Source organism: Leptonychotes weddellii, chromosome 10 (genome assembly GCF_054177405.1).
Source record: "Leptonychotes weddellii isolate Sample4059 chromosome 10, ASM5417740v2, whole genome shotgun sequence".
NCBI lineage: Eukaryota > Metazoa > Chordata > Mammalia > Carnivora > Phocidae > Leptonychotes > Leptonychotes weddellii.
Window position 1 is genome coordinate 58,543,243 of NC_138378.1, and position 23,120 is coordinate 58,566,362.

Below are 23,120 nucleotides of genomic sequence, written 5' to 3' on the forward strand. Positions count from 1 at the left end.
CCTATTTCAAACTTTTTCTCATGCTTGCATCCTACAGTGCTTTCTTACATACTTTCCGCCTCTCCCTACAGTCTAAGAAGATCTTGCTGAATTTGCACAGTTAGTCTCTTAGGGGCTGACTGATTGACCTTGCCTAGAATACTTCTTTACCTGTTTTATTCAGTGTGCTATAATATGTGTTACTAATCATCTGTACAGCTCAGACTCCACAGGGCAATGAGGTTCCAAGTCTGGCTGAGGCACTCAGTTTCAGTAATTTTAGTTGTGTAGGAAAATGAGTATCTTTAGAATGAATAGCAACAGTTAATTGGGGTGGTAAGCAGGGGAATTTAGTGGGAATTTTCTTTTGATTCCTGTTATTAGGTTAATATTATGCTGTTTTCATGTAAATATACTGTAATATGCCACATGGGAACTTTGTGATTTATAACTAGAAAACTAAATTATAAATAGGAAGGCTATGGTAATAACTCTTAGGAAGAAATTCAATATTAATAAAAAATATTGCACATTTCAAAGAAGAGATTATTCCAATTAGGAACACATTTATTGAAATCTTTGTGACATAAAGATTCTTAATTTACATGTGGACTTAATACATTTTTGAGGAAACTAAAACCAGGCCCTTTATAGCAAATGTTAGGAATGGAGGACATAGTAACTTTTAAAAAGATTTTGTAAGTTTAGCTGAGTGATTCTTTTCTTTCTTTTTTTAAAGATTTTATTTATTTATTTGACAGAGACACAGCGAGAGAGGGAACACAAATGTGGGGGAGGGTGGGTGTGGGAGAGGGAGAAGCAGGCTTCCCGCCGAGCAGGGAGCCCAATGTGGGGCTTGATCCCAGGACCCGGGCCATGACCTGAGCCGAAGGCAGACGCTTAAAGACCGAGCCACCCAGGAGCCCCTAGATGAGTGATTCTTGCTGATTAATCTTTCTTCGTCATTTTGCAAACTGCCAGTGATAATATCGAACATGGTAAAGAAAAACAAAAACAAAAACCCACAAGATAGAAATGAAATTTCCTGAGCATTTGATGTTTTTATCATTTATGTATGAAGGATTACACAGATTAAGAATATACAAGACCATCTCATGAGGGAAATACTTCTTCATAAGGATTGGTCTTATATTTTAGTTATAAAAGGGAATCAGCTGAAAAAATTATTAATCACCTACTATATATAAGACTTGAGGATAGATATAGTGGGAGAAATCAAGTAAAAGAAATGAGTTTATCACAAAAGAAATTTCTAAGATAGGTGAAATAAGAGGTATATGTGTAAGGATAATAACACCCAGTGTGTAGCATAAAAGACAGATAGATGAGTGATAGGGATGAAAAGGCAAAAGAAGTCCAGAGAGATTGTTGTGGGTCACATATTTATTATTTATGCCTTTGTATTTCAGGTAAAGGAGGTGTCTTAAATTCAGTAGATTAGGGAGGAGGTGGATTAGGAGAGCTTGGGAACAAAGCTAGACCTGTGGCTGGGGTGCAGGAGGAGGACAGGTAAGGAAGAAGGTGTTCTGGATGGTAACAGTGGCAAGGACATCAGAAGAGAGATGCGTGGGGCATGGTTATCAGGATTTTGGCATGTATGTGATAGGATGAAATAGGATTTTAGGAAGATTAATCAGTGGTGAGTATGAGAGTGTAGACGTGGCAAAGATTGGATATGAATAAAAATGAGGGAGATATGATAGGACTTCTGAGGTAAGGGGGAATGGCCTGAAAAGACGGTGTGTCAGCAGGAATGCAAAATAAAGACTTGATACAGAAGACATTCAAAGACACTCAACAACTGGTAGGTCTTCAGGAATGAAAGGATATGAGGATGAGGGAGATAGTAAACTATAAGTCTATGTTGAAACTTAGAAAAATCAGTATTTGTGGATAAGGCCACAAAAGTTATTTTCAGAGGATATATACAAGTACTTTGGCTCAAACAATATTTAAGAAGACATAATTTAAATAGAATTTCTCTGCAAGGATATATTTTACTTTTTTTGACTTTCTGCTTTTTTGCTTATTTAGTTGTTTTGGTTCTGGGACTTATGAATTAATCAAAAAGTTTATTATGAATTAATCAAAAAGTTTATTATGTATGTATATAAGAACATGACTAATTAGTATTCTTTCATATCACTGAGACAACTTCTAGAACACTAGCTTACCAGAGAGGATTGCATCTGAGTAAAGAGAAGTAACTAGTTCTAACTAAGTAGAAAAGTCAGAAATGTGAAAAACATACAGAGAAAAGAGATACTTTGTAATGCTTATGATCTTTTATGGGCTATTTTGAATCACTTTGCACAGTGGCATAAAGGTGGAAGGCAGATTAAATACAGAGTCTAGTTGTGACTATACATTTATTTAATAAAATGTTGAAGGAGAGCTAAAAACTGGAAATAGCCCAGATTTCCATCAGTAGGAAAATGGAAAACAGTGTTAGAGCCCTACAACTCAGCAATGAATTGGAATAAAAATATTTTTATAAAATACCACAATGATTCAAGCAATAGCCTGGATGAATAGCAAAAACATTGTGTTGAATTAGAGAAGGCTTACACAAGAGTATATATTGTATGATTCTATTTATATGAAGTTTTAGAACAGGCAAAACTAATCTATGGGGGAAAAATCAGAACCATTGTTACCTTTGGGGGGTGGGAGTGAGCGGTTAATTAGGAAGGGGCATGAGGGAATTTTCTGAGGGCGATAGAGTTCTATGTCTTCATAGAGGTTTGGGGTCGCATGGATATATGAATTTCTCAAAACTCATTAAATGGTATGTTTAGTATTTGTCCATGTAAGTCTTACCTAAAATGTAAAATATTGAGCCTTGGTTAGTGATAAGCATGCTTGAAGTGTTTAGAGCTGATGAGTACTGATGTCTGCAACTTGCTTTATTTTTTAATTTCTAATTTTTTTTTTGCTTTCAAAATTTTTAATTTTAATAGACTTGTCAGGGTAGTTTTATTTATTTATTTATTTATTTATTTATTTATTTATTTATTTATTTATTTTATTATGTTATGTTAATCACCATACATTACATCATTAGTTTTTGATGTAGTGTTCCATGATTCATTGTTTGCATATAACACCCAGTGCTCCATGCAGTACGTGCCCTCTTTAATACCCATCACCAGGCTAACACATCCCCCCCACCCCCCTCCCCTCTGGAACCCTCAGTTTGTTTCTCAGAGTTGTCAGGGTAGTTTTAGGTTCAGAGCAAGATTGAGTGGAAGGTACAGAGATTTCCCATTTACTTACTCACCCTGCCACACAACACACAGCCTCCCCCATTATCAATATCCCCTACTAGGGTGGTACATACACTATGACTGATGAATGTACATTGACTCCTCAGAGTCTGTAGTTTATGTAAGAGCTCACTCTTGGTGTACATTCTATAGATCTGGAAAAATATATAATGATATGTATCCACCATTATAGTATCATACAGAGTATTTTAAAATTAAAAAAATTTTTTAAGATTTTATTTATTTATTTGACAGAGACACAGTAAGAGAGGGAACACAAGCAGGGGGAGTGGGAGAGGGAGAAGCAGGCCTCCCGCAGAGCAGGGAACCCGATGTGGGGCTCAATCCCAGGACCCTGGGATCATGACCTGAGTCGAAGACAGACACTTAATGACTGAGCCACCCAGGCGCCCCTTAAATTTTAGAATTTTTAATTGAAATATAGTTGACCCTATAACATTGTGTTAGTTTCAAGTGTAAAACAATGATTTGACAACTATATATATTGCAAGATGCTTACCACAATGTGTAGTTACCATCTGTCACCATACTAATTTACTAAAATATTATTGACTATATTCTCTATGTTGTACTTTTCATCCCTGTGACATATTTATTTTATAACTGGAAATTTGTACCTTTTAATCCTCTTTACCTATTTTGTCTGTCCTCCTACTCTTCTCTCCCCTGGCAACAACCAATTTGTTCTTTGTATTTATGAGGAAGTTTTTGTTTGTTTTGGTTTTTAGGTTCTACATGTAAGTGAAATCATATAGTATTTCTTTCTCTGTCTGACTTATTTCACTTACACCCTCTAGGTCCATCCATTCAAGATTGGCAAGATTTCACTCTTTTTTTATGAATGAATAGTATTTCAGTGTGTGTGTGTGTGCGTGTGTGTGTGTATGTATGTATGTGTATATATTTTCCAAACCTTCTTTATCCATTCATCCGTCTATGGACCCTTGGGTTGCTTCCCATATCTTGGCTCTTGTAAGTAATGCTGCAATAAACAGGGGTCATATATCTTTTCGAATTAGTGTTTTGGGTTTGTTTGTTTGTTTTGGACAAATACCCAGAAGTGGAATTATTGGGTTGTATGATATTTCTATTTTGATTATTTTGAGGAACCTCCATACTCTTTCCCATAATGGCTGCACTAATTTACATTCCCACCAACAGTGCGTAAGTGTTCCCTTTTCTCCACATCCTTACCAACACTTGTTATTTCTTTTCTTTTCAAGTCCAGCCATTCTCACAGGTGTAAAGTGATATCCCATTGTGGTTTTCATTTGCATTTTCCTGATGATGAGTGATGTTGAGCATCTTTTCATGTGTCTGTTGGCCATCTGTAGGTCTTAGAAAAATGTCTATTCAGAGAGTGGATTCTATGTAGAGGGACTCCATCTCTAGAGAAGGAACAGCCCCATCTTTGCCCATTTTTAAATCAGATTATTTGATATTTTGGTGTTGAGTTGTATGAGTTCTTTATGTATATTTGGATATCAGTGCCTTATCAGATATGTTATTTGCATGTATCTTCTCCTGTTTACCAGATTGGTTGCCTTTTTGTTTGGTTGATAATGTCCTTAGCTGTGCAAAAGCTTTTTATTTTGGTATAGTCCCAATAGTTTATTTTTGCTTTTGCCTTCCTTGCCTGAGGAGACTATCTAGAAAAATGTTGCTAAGGCTGATGTCAAATAAATTACAGCCTATATTTTCTTCTAGAGGTTTCATGGGAGAAACTACATTTTAATTTTAATTTTAACTTAGCTGCATGTGGCTAGTGGCCACCAGATTGGACAGTGAATCCCTGAAGGGTGTTTTTCAAACTATGTGAGGAAAAGGACCAGTTATTTTAAATGTCAAATCTGTTATGGACTAATATTTTTATAAAATGCAATAAAAATCACTACAAAGATGAAATGAAAAAAACCTCCCAAGATATGTAAAATACCACCTCATTTAGAAAATTTTAGATTCAACAGACATTAAATTACTATGTCAAAATTGCTAGAAATGTTTCTAAACACTCTCAACATCTGTATTTTATGTCATTATGTACCAATGACAAATAATTTTTAGACTGGCAATGGTCATGGACAACACTTGGAGTTAGGTAGCTATCTCTCTTTTGCCCAGTGTGCCTAAGAATAAATAATTTCCTAAAACCAAGTCTTTGTTAAAATTATTAGTACAGATCATTTTTTATATTTTTAAGCACAATTCAATAATCTGGTTACTGATAAAACAGTTAACACTCTTTATTAGCAAGTCTTGTCTGGGACATCGTATATTGACACTGCAAAGGAGACAACTTCAGGGTGGACTGAGAAGGCTTATTTGATCCAGTAAAGCCATATTTGCAGTTGGAGGTATAAGCCACAAAATCCTTCCTTCTATACAGTTCAGCCCGACGTTTACAGCAGCCAAATTTGCTCAGCAACAGAAAGAAATCTCTTTGGAATGCCTTTGTGAAAATTGCATACAGAAATGGATTGGCACAAGAATTGACAGGATAAAAAAGAACCAGTAAAACTTTAGAGTTGGTTACTGTGATAAGGGGCACTTTGAAGGCAGCTGAGATGGCAAAAAAAGAGATTGGTGCCATGCAAGTGAAATCAGTGAAGATGAGGACCGCCATTTTCTTGGCAATCTTTGTATCTTTGTTGGTAGTCATTAGCTCTGGATTTTGAACTGCAAAATAAATTTTAATGTAGCAAGCACAAATGATGATGAAGGCCACCACATTGAGTATCAGGATGGTTAATATGTAGACTTGTGAGAGAGTGGTTTCCACATCCATGGGGAGGCAAATGCTGACCTTCATGTAATTGCTGACACCCACAAGGGGCAAAGTGGCAATTAGAGTAGAAAAGAACCATCCTCCAAGCATGATCGGAATGGCGTGTCTTAAACGTAGCTTTTGATCCAGCTGAAGAGCATAGGTGATGGTGTGCCATCTTTCTAGTGTGATAACCGTGAGGGTGTAGACAGAAAGCTCACTTGAAAATACAGTGAAAAAGCCAGCTGCACTACATCCCCTCCCTGTCTGCCAGTCTATGGCATGGTTATAATACTGGCCTTTGGTTTGGGAATCAACTGAGGCAATGAGCAGCAGGTAGAGCCCCATGCAAAAGTCTGCAAAGGAGAGATTGCACATGAGAAAACGGGGCACTGTCAGTTTATAACGACTAGTCAGGAGAACAAAAAGAACAGTCACATTTCCCATGATGGCTAGGATATTAATCAGCCAAATCAGGACTCTAAGGAAGTCATAGCCCATAATATCTTCACAGGGATTAAAAGCATCTGGTTCAGGAGCACATCGGAGTGTCTTGGGTGAGCAGAAACCATAGTCATAATCCCAGTCACTCAGTTCACTCTCAGCAAAGATGGCAGAATAACTGTAAGAAGAATATTTTGTCTCAATGTAAACTCAAGAGATTTTCTATGATTCTGTATATTAAAAAAAATGGAAGAATAATCCTTAGGGTTTTTTAAATCCTATGAAACAAAAGGAAACAAAGCCACAACAGCCTCAGTCTTAGGTTTATTTGTTAAATTATCTGAGAACTCCAAATTGATATAGGAATTCCTTAAGGGAATATATATGTATGTATATCATTGATGCAAAGGCTTAATGAAGCTGTTTACAGAGGATGATTTTTCTTTGGAAAACAAACTTAAAGACACAGTATATGCTTGCTATGTCTAAAAGAATCCTTTCTTGGCATTTTCTTAGGTATTTATTTCATTTACTTGCCAACTAAACTGCTATCAAGCCATGTGTCTATAGTAGAACACAAATGGGATTGGAAGGCTCACCCTGCTGAAGGCTCACCGCTACCGGTAGACTAGCTTGCACATTGGTCTCTGGCTAATCACATAGCCCAGGTGAGAAGTGGAAAGCAAGGATGGACTACTGGAAACCTAGCAGAAGATGAATATAGACATGGACAACAGGGAGAAATGTCTGCTTTGGGGGAAATAGGGACAATAGATATTCCTTAGGGGTATGAATCAAATTCAGAGAGTGGAATGAAGAGGAACTCCATCTCTAGTGAAGGAGCAGCCCCACCTCTGGCACTCCCTTCCTCCCAAGCCCACTGCTACTAATTAAGTTCAGGTTTTCATCCTCTCTTACAAGACAGTTACATTAGTTTTCCCCCAGCATCCTTCCCCAATTTTAGCCCTCTTCCAGTCCATCTGTACCTTCCTCCTGGAATGGCTTTTCTTAAGTACAAATCTATTCAAACTTTTGCTAGGTTCTCAATGGCTATGGGATAAAATCCAGACTCCTTGTGATGACCTCCAAGTCCTAAATGATCTGGGTTCTGCCTCTTCCTCCAGTCTCATTTCCGAGAACAAAGCTGACTGGGTTCCAGTCTTCATAGGCTGTGTAAATCTGGGTGGGAGAGTTACTATCTCAGTGCCTTAATCTCTTCATTTGCCAAATAGATCTACGAATCATACTTCCCTTGTTAGTGTTGTGCTAAGGATTAACTGTGTTAACACCTATAGAATGTTTAGAATAATGCCTGACACATATTAAGGGTTCAGTGACTGTTAGGGATTCTTATAATGATCTCTTGCACATCCCTCATGCAACTTTCCCTCAGTTACATGAAATGACTTGTGGCTTTCAGAATCTACTCTTTCATCCCTCTGTCTTTGTATGTGCCGTTTCTTCTTCCCTTCCTCTCCTTATCTCTCTGGTGAATTCGTCCTCATCCTTAAAGGTAAGCTCCTCTTTGAAGCCTTTCTTGTTTCTACACCTCCAAGGAGTTTATCACTCCTTCTGCCATGGCTGCACTTAAGGACTATTGTCATTATCAAACTGTACTGCCGTTGTGTGATGATGCGTGTGTTCTTTAATAATCCGTGAAGCTATTCTTTAATAGCTTTGAAGGCAGGGGACTAGGTCTTATTTATTTCTGAACTCTCAGTGCCTCACACAGTTTTGGCTCAGAGTATCCATTCAATAAATGCTTGAGGAATGAGTAAACCAGGGTGATCCTGGCTCTGAGAGGAATTGAAAGGATATAGGGACAACAAGTGTGTACAGTATGATGCATGTAGGCTCAACAAATTTTCTCTTTGCTAGGTCTGCTAATATAATCTTGGGAGCTGGAGGAATGGGCATAATTTTTCTGTCAGGGCCATCACAAATATGTATTTTACCTTAGGGTTTCTCACCCTTTAAAAGAGTATTTTTCTCTATTCTCAAAACTTAGCTTCTCACGTTCCAAACAAGGAAGTGTGAACTTGATTCTGTGAGTGGATGAAATGATATATTTGAGCAATACAATTACTGAAGGGAAATAACACAGATTAAAAAAGGAATGAAAAGAAATCTATGATCTGTGAATTCCAAAATGGTGCTAGAAATTCTTAGAAACCATTTTGGGACTAGTGAAGGATTGCTGCTCTGCATAGAAGATTGCACAGGAACCTTACCTGCTTTATTACTAAATACAGGTGCATTTGTTTATCCTCATCTCATGCCCATTAATAGAATTACCTGGTTTTTTTTTTTAATCTTTAAAGGGATGTGGTGGTTATAAAAATGATTAAAGAAAATAGTTTATTTCTTTGCATTAGAGAGGTTCTGAAAGACAATCTTACTGAACCCCTCATTTTATTGGTGAGGAATCCAAGGTTAAAGGAGGTAGGTGATTAGCCTAAAGTCCCTCAGCACTAGGCTGTAGTGGTAGCATTAGGTCTTCATACCCCTAGTGCAGGGGCCTTTCCTCTATGTCACTGTCTCTAGGTCAGTGCTTTTCTCCAGCCCTGCGTTCGCCCCCCCGCTCAGTGGGGAGCCTGCTTCTCCCTCTCCCTCTGCCTTTCCCCTGTGCTCATGCTCTCTCTCTCAAATAAATAAATACCATCTTAAAAAAAAAACTACTTTAGCTGCTACTAATAAAACTATGTCAGAAACACTAATTCGAAGCTTCTAAAAATTCTGCCATGATTTCTGAATAAATTTGTGTTAATAAGAGGTCAAACATGTTCTCTCTCCTCTGGTCCTTTGCCCTTTTTTTTTTTTTTTCCCCTATTGGGCATATGTCTAGCAATTTTTCTCTTTCGTGATTTGTCTTTAGACCAAATACCTACCTGCTGCTACTTACATTTGTGTCCTGGGACGGCTCCTGAGGGCAGCAGCATGCTTATTGACAAAACCCAGCAGGGAGCTGTCTCTAGTACTGAAGGGTATGAATGGACTTGTCTAGGCCTACAACACTGAGTCAGAGGAAGGAGAGGCTACTCCAATCACAATGAACAAAGACAGGAGGAAAGATTGGGACTGTAGGAGAAAGATGGGGCCAGCTGTAACAGCAAGGGCACTGATATCTTGGCGAGAGTAGGTAAGGATTAGTGGCTGGCTGTAGAATTTCTAAACTCCAGGGATTTAGGAATAGCAAGGTAGGAAGGGGGGGGAAGGGGGCCTCATAGGGAGCACATTCTTTTTACCTAGATTATGTACTAATTTCACATAGTTTTGGGGATGCTGGAGATTAGGGGATTTGTTTTAAAGTAGTGTTAGTATAGCAAACTCAAGATTGTAGCCTTATTTGGGAAGGCTTGTGGCGGGGCTGATGAGGATTATTGAGAGTGGGCTAAAGTCTCCCGTCCCCACAAACTACCCCTTGATGCTACCGTTGACTATAGCCAGAAGTGTTTCCTGTTGAGGAAAAAAGCCATAGGTTACAAAAGAGTTACAGGGAAGGTGACTGACAGAATATCGAGACAAGAGCAGGAATGATGAGGAAAAGGAACATTGGAATACACTTGGTGTTGGACCTAAATGAAAGAGAGAAGAAGGATACAGAGTATATTTCTAATGTACCCCAGTGCTGTGACATTCTTTAATAACTCCCTTCACTCTCATGGTTCTGAGAGCCAAATGATATTCCTGCTGCCCCTTACAGATGAGGAAAAAGGTCTCAAAAAAGCTAGGTATTGTCTAGGGATACCCATTGTTACAGGAACATCACTGCCAAGGATTCATGTCCAACTCGGAGAAGCCCCAAAGCCCAGGGTCCTTCCATCATACCACCCTGCTGCCTCTATATAACTTGCAGATTGATGGGAAAAAAACAAGAGAAAAGAAAAAAAGATGAAGAGGGGATGGAGAATGGTAAGGTGTCTTAGAAGGGCATCTGGTTTTGTAGCCTGAAGGACACATGGGGGGAAATAATAAGATTTATAAATCACAGTAAATGTGTCATTGGGACACTGGGATTATCTTTTGAGGCATGCCCTTTTACATTTGAATGTATGTGAAATGCCAAGGCTGCCAGGAAAAATGTTAAAAAAAAAAATCAGTAGAATAGAAATGGAGCTCCCATGCAGTGTATATTAGTGAGAGCATTGAGGTTGAATAATTTGAAGCTCCAGAGCATAGTGGTCAAGGTGGCCAGAGTCTTTCTGAAGGAAAGTGGCTACTTCTAGAAGCTGTATCTGCAATAATGTTAATCTTTGTTGACCACTGACTAGTGAAAATTCCTACAAATGAAGCCGTCATTTAAACAAGCCCTGAGTGACTTCAAAATACCTGTAAATAAAATTTTAATTTCTGAGGATCATTTAACTGTAGAATGAACATGTAGATACATTTTTTTAGAGTTTTTTTTTTTTTTAACCAGTTAAAAGAGATGTCTGATCAACTGGATGCCACTTGCAAAGAAAAAAAATTCCCATTTTAAATCTATTAAAAAGTGCTTTGCAAACATCCCCCCAGTGAAGACTTTTATCAGAAGAAAACCACTGGCACTGATAATAAGGTGCATATAGAATGAGACATGGCTTCCTGAATTTCTTTGCATGCAAATACTTACAGCGTTTCATTATTTGGTCTCCTTGCTGTGCTTTCACATTGTTTGGAAAAGTTTTCAAAAATGGAAAATGAAAAATTCTGCCTGAAAGAAAAGAGGTTTAAAAAAAAAGCAGTTGGGCTTTTGGTCTTTAAACTAAACATGATCATGTCTATTTATGCTTTGTTCATCCAAATTCTTTACCTATTATACCAGTCATGTTCTGCACCATTGTCCTAACTGAAACATTTACTGGGGAGAGAGTAAAGGCTTCAGAATTGTCATTAGAGTGCTTCCAGCTTAGATAAAATGCTCCTGAATGCTAAATGTTTTGTGTGGGCTCTAGAGACAAAAAAGCCTAAATCGGTCATGTAGAATCATGGATTTTTCACTGCTTATTAAAAACTACCTTTATGGTATATTAGGGTTTGCTCCTTACCACTCTCCTTACCACATTGTTCTTGATGAACAAATAACCATTCAGAATTCATGGCTTCGAATCCTAGCTGGGAAATCTGTTTTGTAAGGATTTGAAGATACTGGACTTCACATTATGATGTGAGTTTTCTACCTTTTTTCCTTATGTGCAGAAGTATATGTGGGTGCTCCCTACTCCTCCATTGTTCCAAGAAGTTTAGCCTAATGGAAAGGAGAGAAGTATCAAGATATTAAAGGAGACTTGTACTTATATTCCTAAGATGAGACCAAAGGGAGGCACACAGGAAACTGGATGAAGAAATAGAAGGAAAGAGAAAAGGTGGTGAGAAACTCAACCTTTCCCAAGGAGGAAGGAGATACGAGGCAACTGAGACTAGAAATTTCTATCTATTCTTCTCCAATATTAACAAGACAATTCCTTGTACAAATAACTTTGTATACAAAGCAGGAAGGTGGATAATATAGCAGAACTATTTGACCTACTGGACACACTTTCAAAAATTAATCAGCTTGTTATTTTGGGTCAGGCTTATAAGTCCTCAAATTTGGATCAAAGTATGCGTGTGTGTGTGTGTGTGTGTGTGTGTGTGTGTGTGTTTGATGCTAGCTCCATATCTGACTCTTAGAGATACTATGTGTGAACCAGTCTATAGTTAACAGGAAATGTGGTTGTTCTTAGCCTTCAGCTCATAGCACTGGATTCCATTTACTCTTTTTTTGCAATTTTAATCATAGATACCAAGGAGGTCTTTGGGGCCATCTGCCTAGGCAGCTGTGTGTGTTATCCAGGCCCAGCAGCTGCAGGGCAGAGGGGTGGCTCAGAGTTTGCATCAACATTCCACTGGCCCAGCTTCAGGCTCTCCAGCCTTACTAGCATCCAAGGTTTCAAGCTTTGTGGAGACAGAGGGAGTCAGTTAAACCTTGTAATCCCAAGCAAGACACCCTCTGTGTGACTATATTCCCATTGCACTTTGATACTGGCCTACAACTGCATAAGCCTGTCCTCCCCTTTTTTACCCAGAGGCTGTCTCTTTCATTTGCTGGAATAAAAAGCCCTTGAACAACTGTTTTTACATGTCAGTAATTTCAGAAGGGATGTGACCACTTTGCCTCCAAAGTTGAGGTGTCCAGAATCAGCTTTCTCATAAACCACTGTCTGTATTGTTCTTCAAATTAGTCTCTCACCAGCTTTGCTCACCTCCAAGCCATCTCCAGAGGTGCCGGAGTGTTATTTTACAAAAGCAAATCTGAGTAATTTTGCTTTGAGTTCTTCAGTGTTTCCCCATCCTCTGAACAACCTGGCCCGGCACTCAGAGCCCATCACAATACACCTCTCCCTGTTTCCTCTGTGTACCAACAAAGCATCTTGCTCCAGTTTTCCCAAAGGACTTCCATCCTTTGTCTCTTGCCTTTGTGCCTTCACACCAGCTACTTTGTCTTCTTGGCATGGTTTCACTCACTCTTCCCTAGCCAACCCCTACCCCTTCTCCAAAGCTCAGCAGAAGTCACTTCCTCAGGGAGCCTTCTGTAAGTCCTATTGCTGTTTAGAAGCTCTTCTTCTGTGCTCCCAGAACATTCTGTTCTGTTCTCAGCTCTATCATTACCCTTGCTGTATTGTACTTAAACATTGGTCTCTTGTGTGTTGCCCCCAAACAGCTGTTTGTGACTCTCGGAGGGTGGGATGAGCTCTTAGTTATCTTTGTATCTTCAGATTTTTGTACAGTTTAGAAATAAGTGCTCAGTTAATATTCTTTGAAGGTCAGTTAATGGTGTATGGCTCTCTGAGTGCTTTGTCTTCTTTTTGGTTACCTCAAAACTTCAGATAGCACTTCATGCACCTCTGCAAGGCACAAAGTAGATGTACAATAATACATGTTGGTTGACTCATTATAAATAGGTGGATTCCAAACAAAGACAGCAGCATCTTAGTGTCACTCTTCTAGCACCTCATCTAATTAATTGAGAACATCTTAGCCTGCATAATAACACTTCTGGGCAAATGTTTTCACAGCTGTGAGTTGTGACCCATTAGTGGGTCATGAAAACAGTGGAGTGCATCAAGACTAGTATTAAAAACACAAACACACGTGGAATAAAATAGAGTAAAATAGACAAGAAAAACGTGCACATCACACATGTAAAAAAGTTTTGTTACCTATGTGACATGTATAGTGGTTTGCGATGTAAAAAAAGATATTAGTATGTATCTCCGTCAAAAAGAAGTCTGGAAAACAATCTTTAAAGAAAGAATGAAATCCTGCACATGCTGTCCTTCCATTCTGGATTGTAGTGTGTCAGTGGAATCAGCAAGATGCCCCCACTGGACACAAACCAGCCAGGAGCTCATGCCCTTTTTGTTCTGACACTAAGCTACTCCTTTGGGAGGTAGAATTCTGTTCTGAAATGAAACATGGTCTTCTTGCTGGGAGAGAAATAGCTTTAAAAAAAAGCCTTCTGTAGAGTTTTGTGTCCATTTTTCTAAATTAAAGATTAAGATGTTAGGTAAAATTTATTCTCTTGAGCCTACTTCCCTCCTTCTTTAAAAATGATGTGCTCTGATAAGAATTAGAGCTAACTGATCTTTAAGATGCCAGTTTTGTACTCCATTTTGCAGTTGCAATTATAGCCTAATTTAAGGTTATAACTCAGTTGGCCCAGAATAGGCTACAAAGGTCTTGTAGCTGCAGGGTGAATCAACTGTTTGGAATCAGTTTTCGGGAGGAAACAGGATGGCTCATTTTCTTCTTGGCTCTCTGAAAGTGACCCCATGGCTATGGAGCTGATCTAGAGCAGGGAGTGAAGGGGTAGGAAGCTGTAGACTAGTTGACTGTTTTGAAATCTGTTTCTGCCACAGCTTGGCAGGCTCTCCCTTTTTTTACTTACTCTTTTGTTGGCAAGTTTCTAAAAGCACAGCAGTGGCTAGGGTAAGTCAGTGTGGCATCCAGGAGGTTGGTAAATTTTTCCCTCGATGGCAGTTTTTTTAGAGAATAGGATGATGTGGCAATGAGTGTCTGGATGGACTCCAGCCCGTAGCTAGGCAAGGCTTGCAATTTGGTGGAAGAAATATCCCTGAAAAATAGAAGGGAGCAAGTCTTTTTGTTTATATATTTTATACATTTGATTCATAGGATGAAACCCCCTCCCAACAATAGTATTGTTCTAGGTTCTGAGGAATCTTTTCTCCATCTTGTCTTTCCCCTAATTCTCCATTCGGTTACTCTCATTAAGATCAAAAACAACAACAACAACAACAAAAAACTATGCTGTGTTTTTCCCCTCATATGCACCCCATTATTCCTTTCAAAGTTGAGTGTAACTCCTTATACCTGCCATATGTTCATTAGCATTTCTCTTCCTTCCCCCACACCCCTTTCTCCCTCTCTCCATCCCTCTCCCTTTCTCCACTTAGCAGACATGAAATAGCTATTGCTTTATGAGACAGCAGGCACGTGCAGTGACAACAGCTTTTGTGCTCTCTCCCAGGGGGAGATATTCAGAGCTTCAGATGCCTCTGTCTTTGACTGATCAAGCCCTGCAGGGTAGGTTTTCACTAAGCACAGGCCAGTTATACTATTAAGAGCTGCTGTATGGCCTTAGCCATCATCTACCTGGGAAGCAGACTGCATGTTATCTAAAGGCAAACTGGATTCATCATCAGTCCAAAGCAAGCAAGCAGTTGGGCATGCAAAGAGTACTGTGTGGAAACCTTAGGTTTTGTAAACAAGGTCCCAAACTCTTTGGCTTTTCTAGACTTGAGGCAATATCTGAGAAAAATCCAAACAAGTTCAATGTGAGGAGGAAGATGAGTCAGTAGAAAATTTAAAATCCTGCCCATCTCCTAAGTGGTTGCTGCTGATGCCCCATGAAACTTTTCCATCAGCACAGTCCCCTTCGGCAAATTGTCCCAGTGCTTAGTGCCCAGCACATGGAAGGGGATCAAGAGATGACTGATAGACAGATGAACTTGACAACATGGAGCGATGACTAGTGTAGGTCATTGGTGGACCAGTCAAGACGGCAGAATTTACCTCACGGGCTTCAGATTCCTGCTGCTTTTATGCCCTTGTTGATTGAGATAACCAGTGTTCTCATTCTGCTTTATGGAGGTATCTTGGATATGTTAGGGATAGAGCACACAACTCTTTGCAGGTGGGTTTTTTGTTTTGTGTGTGTGCGTATGTTTTGCTGGGGGGTTATTTTAGGATTTTAATACTTAGGATTTTAAATTAGGATGTTTAGGATTTTAAATTAGGATTCTAGAAGAGGCAAGTTCTCATTATAAAGGAGTAAATCTCTGATAATATATTTTCAGTCTCATGGAAGACCAGTGGGGGAAATGTTTCTGAGTTGTGGGTAGAAGGAATGCTTCTAGACACCACTGACACCCTAAGGGTGTAATGAGAACAGCTGCTTGTGAAATAAGACTAGGTCTGGTCTGACTGTTCTGGACAAGACAGTGCAGGTATCTCTATTGCTCACAGTCATTTCTAAGCAAGTGGACCAAGCAGCTCTTCAGGCAAAGACTATCAGGCAGGATGTCTTGTGACCACACTAACTTCATCATACACTTTGACCCAGAGGCAACTCTCTTTGACTGGCTGTCCAGCGGCTGGGTCAGTAGCCAGCTTGCTCTAAGAGCTCTGCCTATAAGGTGTGCTAGACTACAGAGTCTCAACCAACCTGTATGATTGTGCGTCTGGTGTACAATGAATATGAGACTTACAGACAAGGACCCTTGGGGTAGGGTGGCGGAAGCTGAGACACAGCAGAGAAAGCAGTGGGCAGGAGTCATGAGGTAGTAAAAGCAAAAGTCATGAGGTTGAGTGGAGAGTAGAGAGAGCGTTAGGATTGAGAGTGGCAGAAGTTAGGAAGTTGAGAAGGTCAGGAGTTCTAGTGGTGGGAATTAGGAAGTAAACAGAGTCAGGGGTTGATGATTACAGGAATTAAGAAGAGTCAGAATGGATACCAGCAGGAGCTGCTGACTAGGTGAAGACAGGGGTTGACAGTGGTGGGGGCTAGAACTGGACACAGTTTGAAGTTGACAGTAGTGGGGCTAGGAGCTAGACTGGATTGGGGGTTGACAGTAATGGGGGCTAGAACTAAAGACAATGAGGCGTTGACAGCAGTGGGGGCTAGGAACTAGACACCAGTCAGGGGGGTTGATAGTAGTGGGGGCTGGGAACTAGACACAGGAGGGTTGATAGTAGCAGGGGCTGGGAGCTAGAGATAGTCAGGGGGTTGATAGCAGTGGGGGCTGGGAACTAGAGACGGTCAGGGGGGTTGATAGCAGTGGGGGCTGGGAACTAGGCACAGTCAGAAGTTGACAGTGGCAGGGTTGGAAGTAGAGTGGTTCTGCTGCTTGCACCTCAGGGAGCCCGACAGAGAAGCTCAGCTCTGTCCGTACAAGTGCCAGGGGCAAGTCAGATCTTTGGCCTTTGCATGTCCATGGATGGATACCAGGCAGGCAGCCACCCCTCTGTCAGCACGTAAGACAGCCCTGCATACTTGGTGGTGTAGGTTGAATCGTGTCTCTTCCAAATTCAAATGTGGAAGTCCTAAGCCCCCAGTACCTCAGAATCTGACCTTATTTGGACACGAGGTCTTCACAGAGGTAATCATTCTAAAATGAGGTCATTAGGATGGATCCAGATCCAGTATGACTGGTGTCCTTATAAAAAGAGGGAAATTCAGAGACAGGCAGATCCACACAGAGAATGCCATGGGCGAGAGTTCTGTTGTCACAACCAGAAGGCACACCGAGCAGCAAGGAGGGAGGCCTGGAATAGATCCCACCTTCACAGCCCTCAGGAGGAATAAGCCTGCTGATACCTTGGTTCAGACGTCTAGGCTCTAGAATGCAGACAGTTTCCGTCACGTTGGCCCTCCCAGTTTGCGTTATTGGTTGATGGCAGCCGTTTCACATTCGGAGGCTGAATCTCCACAAACCAGCCTGGGGACAGTGTGGCTGGACACCGTAAGCAGGCCTGGGTGGGGAGGGAAGGCAGCACCCCTGTACTCACAAGATGCTAGGTCCCGTGGCCCCCCGGAAGACTCCATTGTGCATCTTCTCCAGGTGTGCATTATCCTTGAGCTCCCTGTGGGGAAGGAAGTGTCCTTAGTGGAGTTTGTACTGTCATGTGTTACCGGTCACAGTGGCACAGACACACGTTTGGAGCAGCCTGCCCGCGTGGTGCTCAGCGCTAGAGGGAAAGGGGGAACTGTAGGGAAAGTGGAAAAAGACATGCCGGTGTCGGGCAAACTGCCCAGTTGCTGGAGTGTGTGTCTGGCCCCACCTTTCCCCTGCAGTGTCCGCCTCACTAGGTAGAATGTGTTGTCCTACAGCTCAAAGTGCTCACCCCCTCCTGGCCTGGAGTTAGGACAGCTGGCTGCAGCAGAGCTGCGCCAGGATGAAACTGCTGCTCCAGTGTTCAAGGCTGAAAGGGTGGAGGGCAGCCTGCTCTGTGCCGCGCGCTCCGCCGCCCTGACCTTGGAGGTCTCAGCGTTGGCTAATAGTCATCTACTGAAGTTTGCCAATACTTTACTTGAAAAGAAAAAGTAGGGTCCACTCAAAGATAGCCCTTTCATCATGGGAATTGTACTCTTTTTTTTTTTTTCCGGCATGCATTCTCTGTGGGTAGGAAAGGGGAGGAAGAACAGCCTGTGTAGAAAATTGCCCCACACCCTGCACGCCCCACACAGGGTCCTGTGCTGGGTATATGATTGTCGCCAGTATACATGTTGTGGAAACAAAAGGGTTGAGGGCTACTGTAGTTAAAGCTGTGGCACAACCAAACGCTGCTGTGCAGTAGCTACCTGATACTTCTGTTCCCTGGAGCTCCAAGCAGCTCAGGGTGAACTGCTCAGGATCAGCTAGCTCAGCCTGGCTCTGCCGAGTGGCCTCCTGCCTGGGCCCTGACGCTGGGGTCTCCAAGCCCAGGCCCCTCTCTGGGTGGACTAGGAAGCAAGGAGCTCAGGCTTGCTGGCCTTCTTTTGAGCACTTTCATTCTATAAGAGAAGATTGGTGCCTCAAAGAGCCTTCTAGAACATGCCTCCATTGTTGGTGTGGTGATTTCAAGCATGGGAGCATGATTCTTCTGCATCACCATTACAGTGTTGCATAGCAGAACAAATAGACCGACACCTGCTCTCCCCTCCCCTGCAGGATGCTTAGGCATCGTGGCTCGTCTCATAGCTCTACATCTTCTTCGTTGTCTTTCTGCATGTTTCCACATCATGCCTGCCATTTAAAAACTACAAAACCCCCTGCATCTTGCTCCCTGGGCGGCTGTTTTCCACATGCTTCTACTAAGCGTTTTCCTTGGAAATCCTCAGCCCTTCCATCAGAAGGCACCCGTCAGTCTCATACAGTTCCATCCCCTGGGTGTATTTCCACTTTCAAAGAGATGAGGTTGTCAGAGTCAATTGCTGTCTAAAATCTAAATCAAAAGAAAATTTCCTTTCCAAACCTCCATGGCTCTTCTTCCTGATTTGGTTTGTTTTAATTAGGTTCTGTTATGGTCACAAATTATTGAAACGGGGCTCTGTGAGCAAATAATTCTCATGTCAGCCAGGTCAAATTAATTGTTCAAATTTCGTGACAGAGCATTTCACATGTTTTATTAAAACTCAGATCTTTCTGTGTACTGATAATTCTGTATTATGTAACTCGGTTGAAAATAAATTTGTCTACCATGTTTTCCTGGGGGTCACTTTCATGTTCCCAAGTGACACAGCCCTCCAGGTATGAGAAGCACAGGCAGGATAACCTCTTGAAGCACAGTGGGAGAACGCCCAAACTCCACCCAAAATGGTCATAAGTGGGGTGCTCTGGGAATGGTAGGGACTGATTCTCAGAACCCTGGAGGTGTCTGAGGGCAACCCTCTGGTGCTGCTTCTCTCCACCCTGTCTTGCATTAGTAAATAGGAAGTTTGAAAACTTTGCAGGGCCTTGGTGTCATCATTCTGAACAACTTTGAACAGGCCCACGTATGAGGACGGTGTCAGATACTGGGTTGAATGTATAGTTTGAAAATTTGGCTTGGCGGTTTTAAAACCTACCTCCCCTTCCCTGCTTCGATCCTTCAATGGGCCTCCTTGCCCGTGGAAGAGAATTCACTCTTTTCCATTGCCTCTGAGTTCTGCATGATTTGTTCCTGCTTCATGTCCAGGTTTGTCTCATACCCATTTCCCCTTGCTGATGACCCTCTAGCCACACTGTCCTCTCTATTCCTGGAGCTTACAACTTCTTTTCTTTGCACATCCTGCTTCCTCTTCCTGTGACGTACTTCCCCTCACTATTGCCATGGTGGACTCTTTGTCATCCTCTAGGCTCAGGCTAAATTTCATGTCCGTGGCAAAGCTATCCCTGGGCACCTAACCTAAAGTCAGTCAGTCCCTGACTCGCAGATCTCAGTAATGGGTTATTTCCTTCATAGGATATATCCCTATCTGCAATAACTTCATTTATTTACTTGTCTTTTTGTCTGTGTCTTCTGCTAGAAGAGAAACTTCATGAGGGCAGGGACTCTTTCCACTCTGCCATCTCAGACCCAGCTCCTAATGTGGTGCCTAATATATCAGTGATTCTTAATAAATGTTATTGGATAAATAAATGAATGAGATTGATTTGTATCCTTGGCAAACTGATTTGTGTTCTTGGCTTCCTCTTTCTTGCAACAGTGAGGTATGGAAGATTCAGAATCTTGACTAGTTGGACTTTTTGAAGATCACACTCATTTTGGCATCACTGAAGCAGCTGGGACACTGCCGACCAAGGCCCTCCGTCCCAAAGTCCTGTTGTCCCTGACCTCCCGAAGATGTCCTCTGCTGGTGTCCCTCCCACTCTGCTTTTGCTCTGGCTTCTCCTCCTTTCTTGTTGTCCCCCAATTTTATATTCAGTTCTCTTAGTTCCCCCCTCGTCCAGGTGACCTCAGCCACGAAGGCCTTCAGTCACCCCCTGTATTCAGAGAGCTGGTGTCTGTCGCTAGCCCTGCACCCCCACCACCAACTTCTGTCCTTTCTGCTAGCAGATGAACCTTCTTTAAGTGTCTCTCACACTTTGCATCCCAGAACTTTCAACAGCTTCTCATTTTCTACAGAAGAGAGTCCAAATTCTTTACTGTGGCACCTGAGGCCCTTCCTGCTTTGTCCCTAACTCACACCTAGAACTTTCTAAAAGGTACTGTGTGCTGTTCTGTGAACATATGCTTCCTCCTCTGGGCCATTCTCTTTGTTATCCTCTGCTTAGAATGCATTTTCCTTCTCTCTTTGCCTCTCTTAGAACCAGCTCAAATTCTATGTCTCTCCTGAGGCTTTCTCTAATTTTCTTCTCTTCTGCCTTTGAAATCCCAGAGGACTTTACTTCTCTCAGGGGAGGCATCATGCTTTGCCTTCTGTTTTAGTTACTACTTAGTGTACAGTTTATATACCATTTGGCGATGCTTCTTCCTAGGCTCTAAGCTCCTGTGGGGCAAACACTGGGGCTTATTCATCTTCATTTCCACCCCAGATATAGCATGTTCCTCAAACACAGCTGATGCTTGGCAAACCCATGTTGAGTGAATGAGGCATCTGAAAGTACTGTGCCAGGAGAGTAATGATTTGATTTTGTCAGAAACAGATTCAATTGGCTAGAGTGAACTCTTCGTTAAATTCAAGTCAACAAGAAAATGAAGGAAAATTTACTCCATGAGTTCAAGGTACCATTTCTCGAGCACTTGGTATGTGCCAGACTCAGGCTAAGATTATAAAAATATAATCTTATTTGTCATTCATTCATTCATTTGTAGTTAATGAACTGTGCAATGTGATAAATAATAAATGAGCACATACTCTGTGCGAGGCACTGTGTTAAGTACTGAGGATTCAAAACAGACCTTTTCATTTTTGGAAATAAACAAGCCCATTAGCGGCTCTATTTTATGGCTGAGAACACTGTGGCTGGGATAGGTTAAGTAACTTGCGCAAGGTCAAGCTGATAAATACTGGCATTGGAGTTTGAAGCCCAGTCAGTGACTCTTAGCTCTGTTCTCTTCGTCACCAAACTCTGTAGCATGGTATGGATATAATAGAGTCTTTGGTTAATATGTATAGTTAAATAGTCTATTGTATAGACATGCTACTCAACTTGAGACTGGCAACATCAGCATCTCCTGAGGCCTTGTTATAATTACAAATTCTCAAGCCCTACCCTAGACCCACTGAAGCAAAGTCTCCGGGGATGGGGCCTAGGAATCTGTGTTTTAGCAATCTCCATGTTATTCTATGTGTGTTAAAGTCTGAGAAGCCCTTGTATAGACTGGTTTATACAATTTATTATAAAAGCCTTTTCTTAATTTTGGCTTCAGTTGTGCTTTTCAGGTGCTCTTAGTTTTTATTATACCCAACTGTAGGGTGATTGTCACCTCACTCTGTACCTGTTATGGTTCCAATGGCCCCAGCCCAGCAGGTTTAGTGAATGAGCCACTCTTTTAGAAAAGGAGCCATCGAAGGAAAGAGAGGTGGGGAACAATGAAGGAAGAAGTTGGTAGCAATGCTCTCCTTGAGTTAAAGGCTGTGAACGCTGGGGACCGGGGTAGGATATGGTGAAAGCACCAGGCCCCCTCACTCTGTGAAAAATGTGCTCCATAATCCCCCCTAGCAGTAGGGGGATGGGACTGCGAGTGGGCCTGTTGTGGCTGATTGGGCTGGTAGCTGGGGTTACCCGATTTCTCTGCGGTGAGGCTGGGGGAAGAATTTCTTCACTGAAATCGTGCTGCTTCTAACACACCATCAACCTGAGTGAGGGGGCTAGAAAGGGAGGCCGAGAGATGAGACTAAAGTAGAGTGTTGAATATTTTAGCAAACTGTCAACTTTAATGTCTCCAGGCTGCATCTATCTTTGAAATCAGGTGCTCTGGGGTTTCTAGCCAGCCAGTTGCCTAGTAACATGAGTGAAACACTGAGGACTAACCACTTGAAAGTTTATTTTTGTCCTGCGTTAGTTGCTGAAGATTGAGTGTGATCTGGTAGCTAGAGTAATACTTCATTTTTATTCATGAGCTGGGGAAATAAGCACATACTTACAGGGAAATCAGCGTTGTCCCGTTGAAGGCATGACTTTGTATTTCTTCAAACCCATTTCCATATAGTTTGCTGAAGTGAGAGGAGAGAGGATTTAGCGGTGAAAGAAGCACATTTTGGAATCACACATTCTTCCTTCTGTGACATTTATTACTAAGATAATTACTGGCATTCACAATATCTAGCTCTGTTTCTCTAACGTTTTGGATTCTAAGGTCCTGCTGATGAGATGGAGCTGGTTTTTTTTTTTTCTTTCTATTCTAGTTTGGCTTCACTTCGACCAGTGGCATCACCACCAATTTGTTTGTTTATTAAGTGTTTATTAAGTGCCAGGCACTTGATCAGTCATCCTACATGTATTTTGTGACTTAATCCTCATTGTCATTTCCATTATGCTGATGAGAAATCTAAGTCTCAGTGTTGTTGTGTTGCCTCTGCTTTCCGGGTGGCTGAAAGTGCAGGGCAGAGGAAGACTCCAGTACTGAGTTAGCTTTTCTTTTCCTTGGATGAGTATGTGTTTTTGCTAATGCCGTATTTG

The 23,120-nt window shown here is 41.4% G+C and overlaps 1 protein-coding gene across 2 annotated transcripts in view; it reads right to left on the minus strand.

The window, feature by feature from the left end:
• Nucleotides 1-5,512: 5,512 nt before the first annotated feature.
• LHCGR (luteinizing hormone/choriogonadotropin receptor) overlaps nt 5,513-23,120 on the minus strand; it is a 53,716-nt gene continuing 36,108 nt past the window's right edge. Inside the window, exons 7-11 of one of the 2 annotated variants that reach the window (XM_081833524.1) lie at nt 22,586-22,654; nt 17,542-17,616; nt 14,405-14,590; nt 11,108-11,188; nt 5,513-6,673 (exon numbers count right to left, since the gene is read on the minus strand). In XM_081833524.1, coding sequence (XP_081689650.1) covers nt 5,521-6,673; nt 11,108-11,188; nt 14,405-14,590; nt 17,542-17,616; nt 22,586-22,654 — 1,564 coding nt within the window. In that variant the 3' untranslated portion in view covers nt 5,513-5,520. Of the gene's footprint in view, nt 6,674-9,409; nt 9,952-11,107; nt 11,189-14,404; nt 14,591-17,541; nt 17,617-22,585; nt 22,655-23,120 lie in introns of those variants that run through there. The other variant, XM_081833525.1, reaches the window with a different exon arrangement.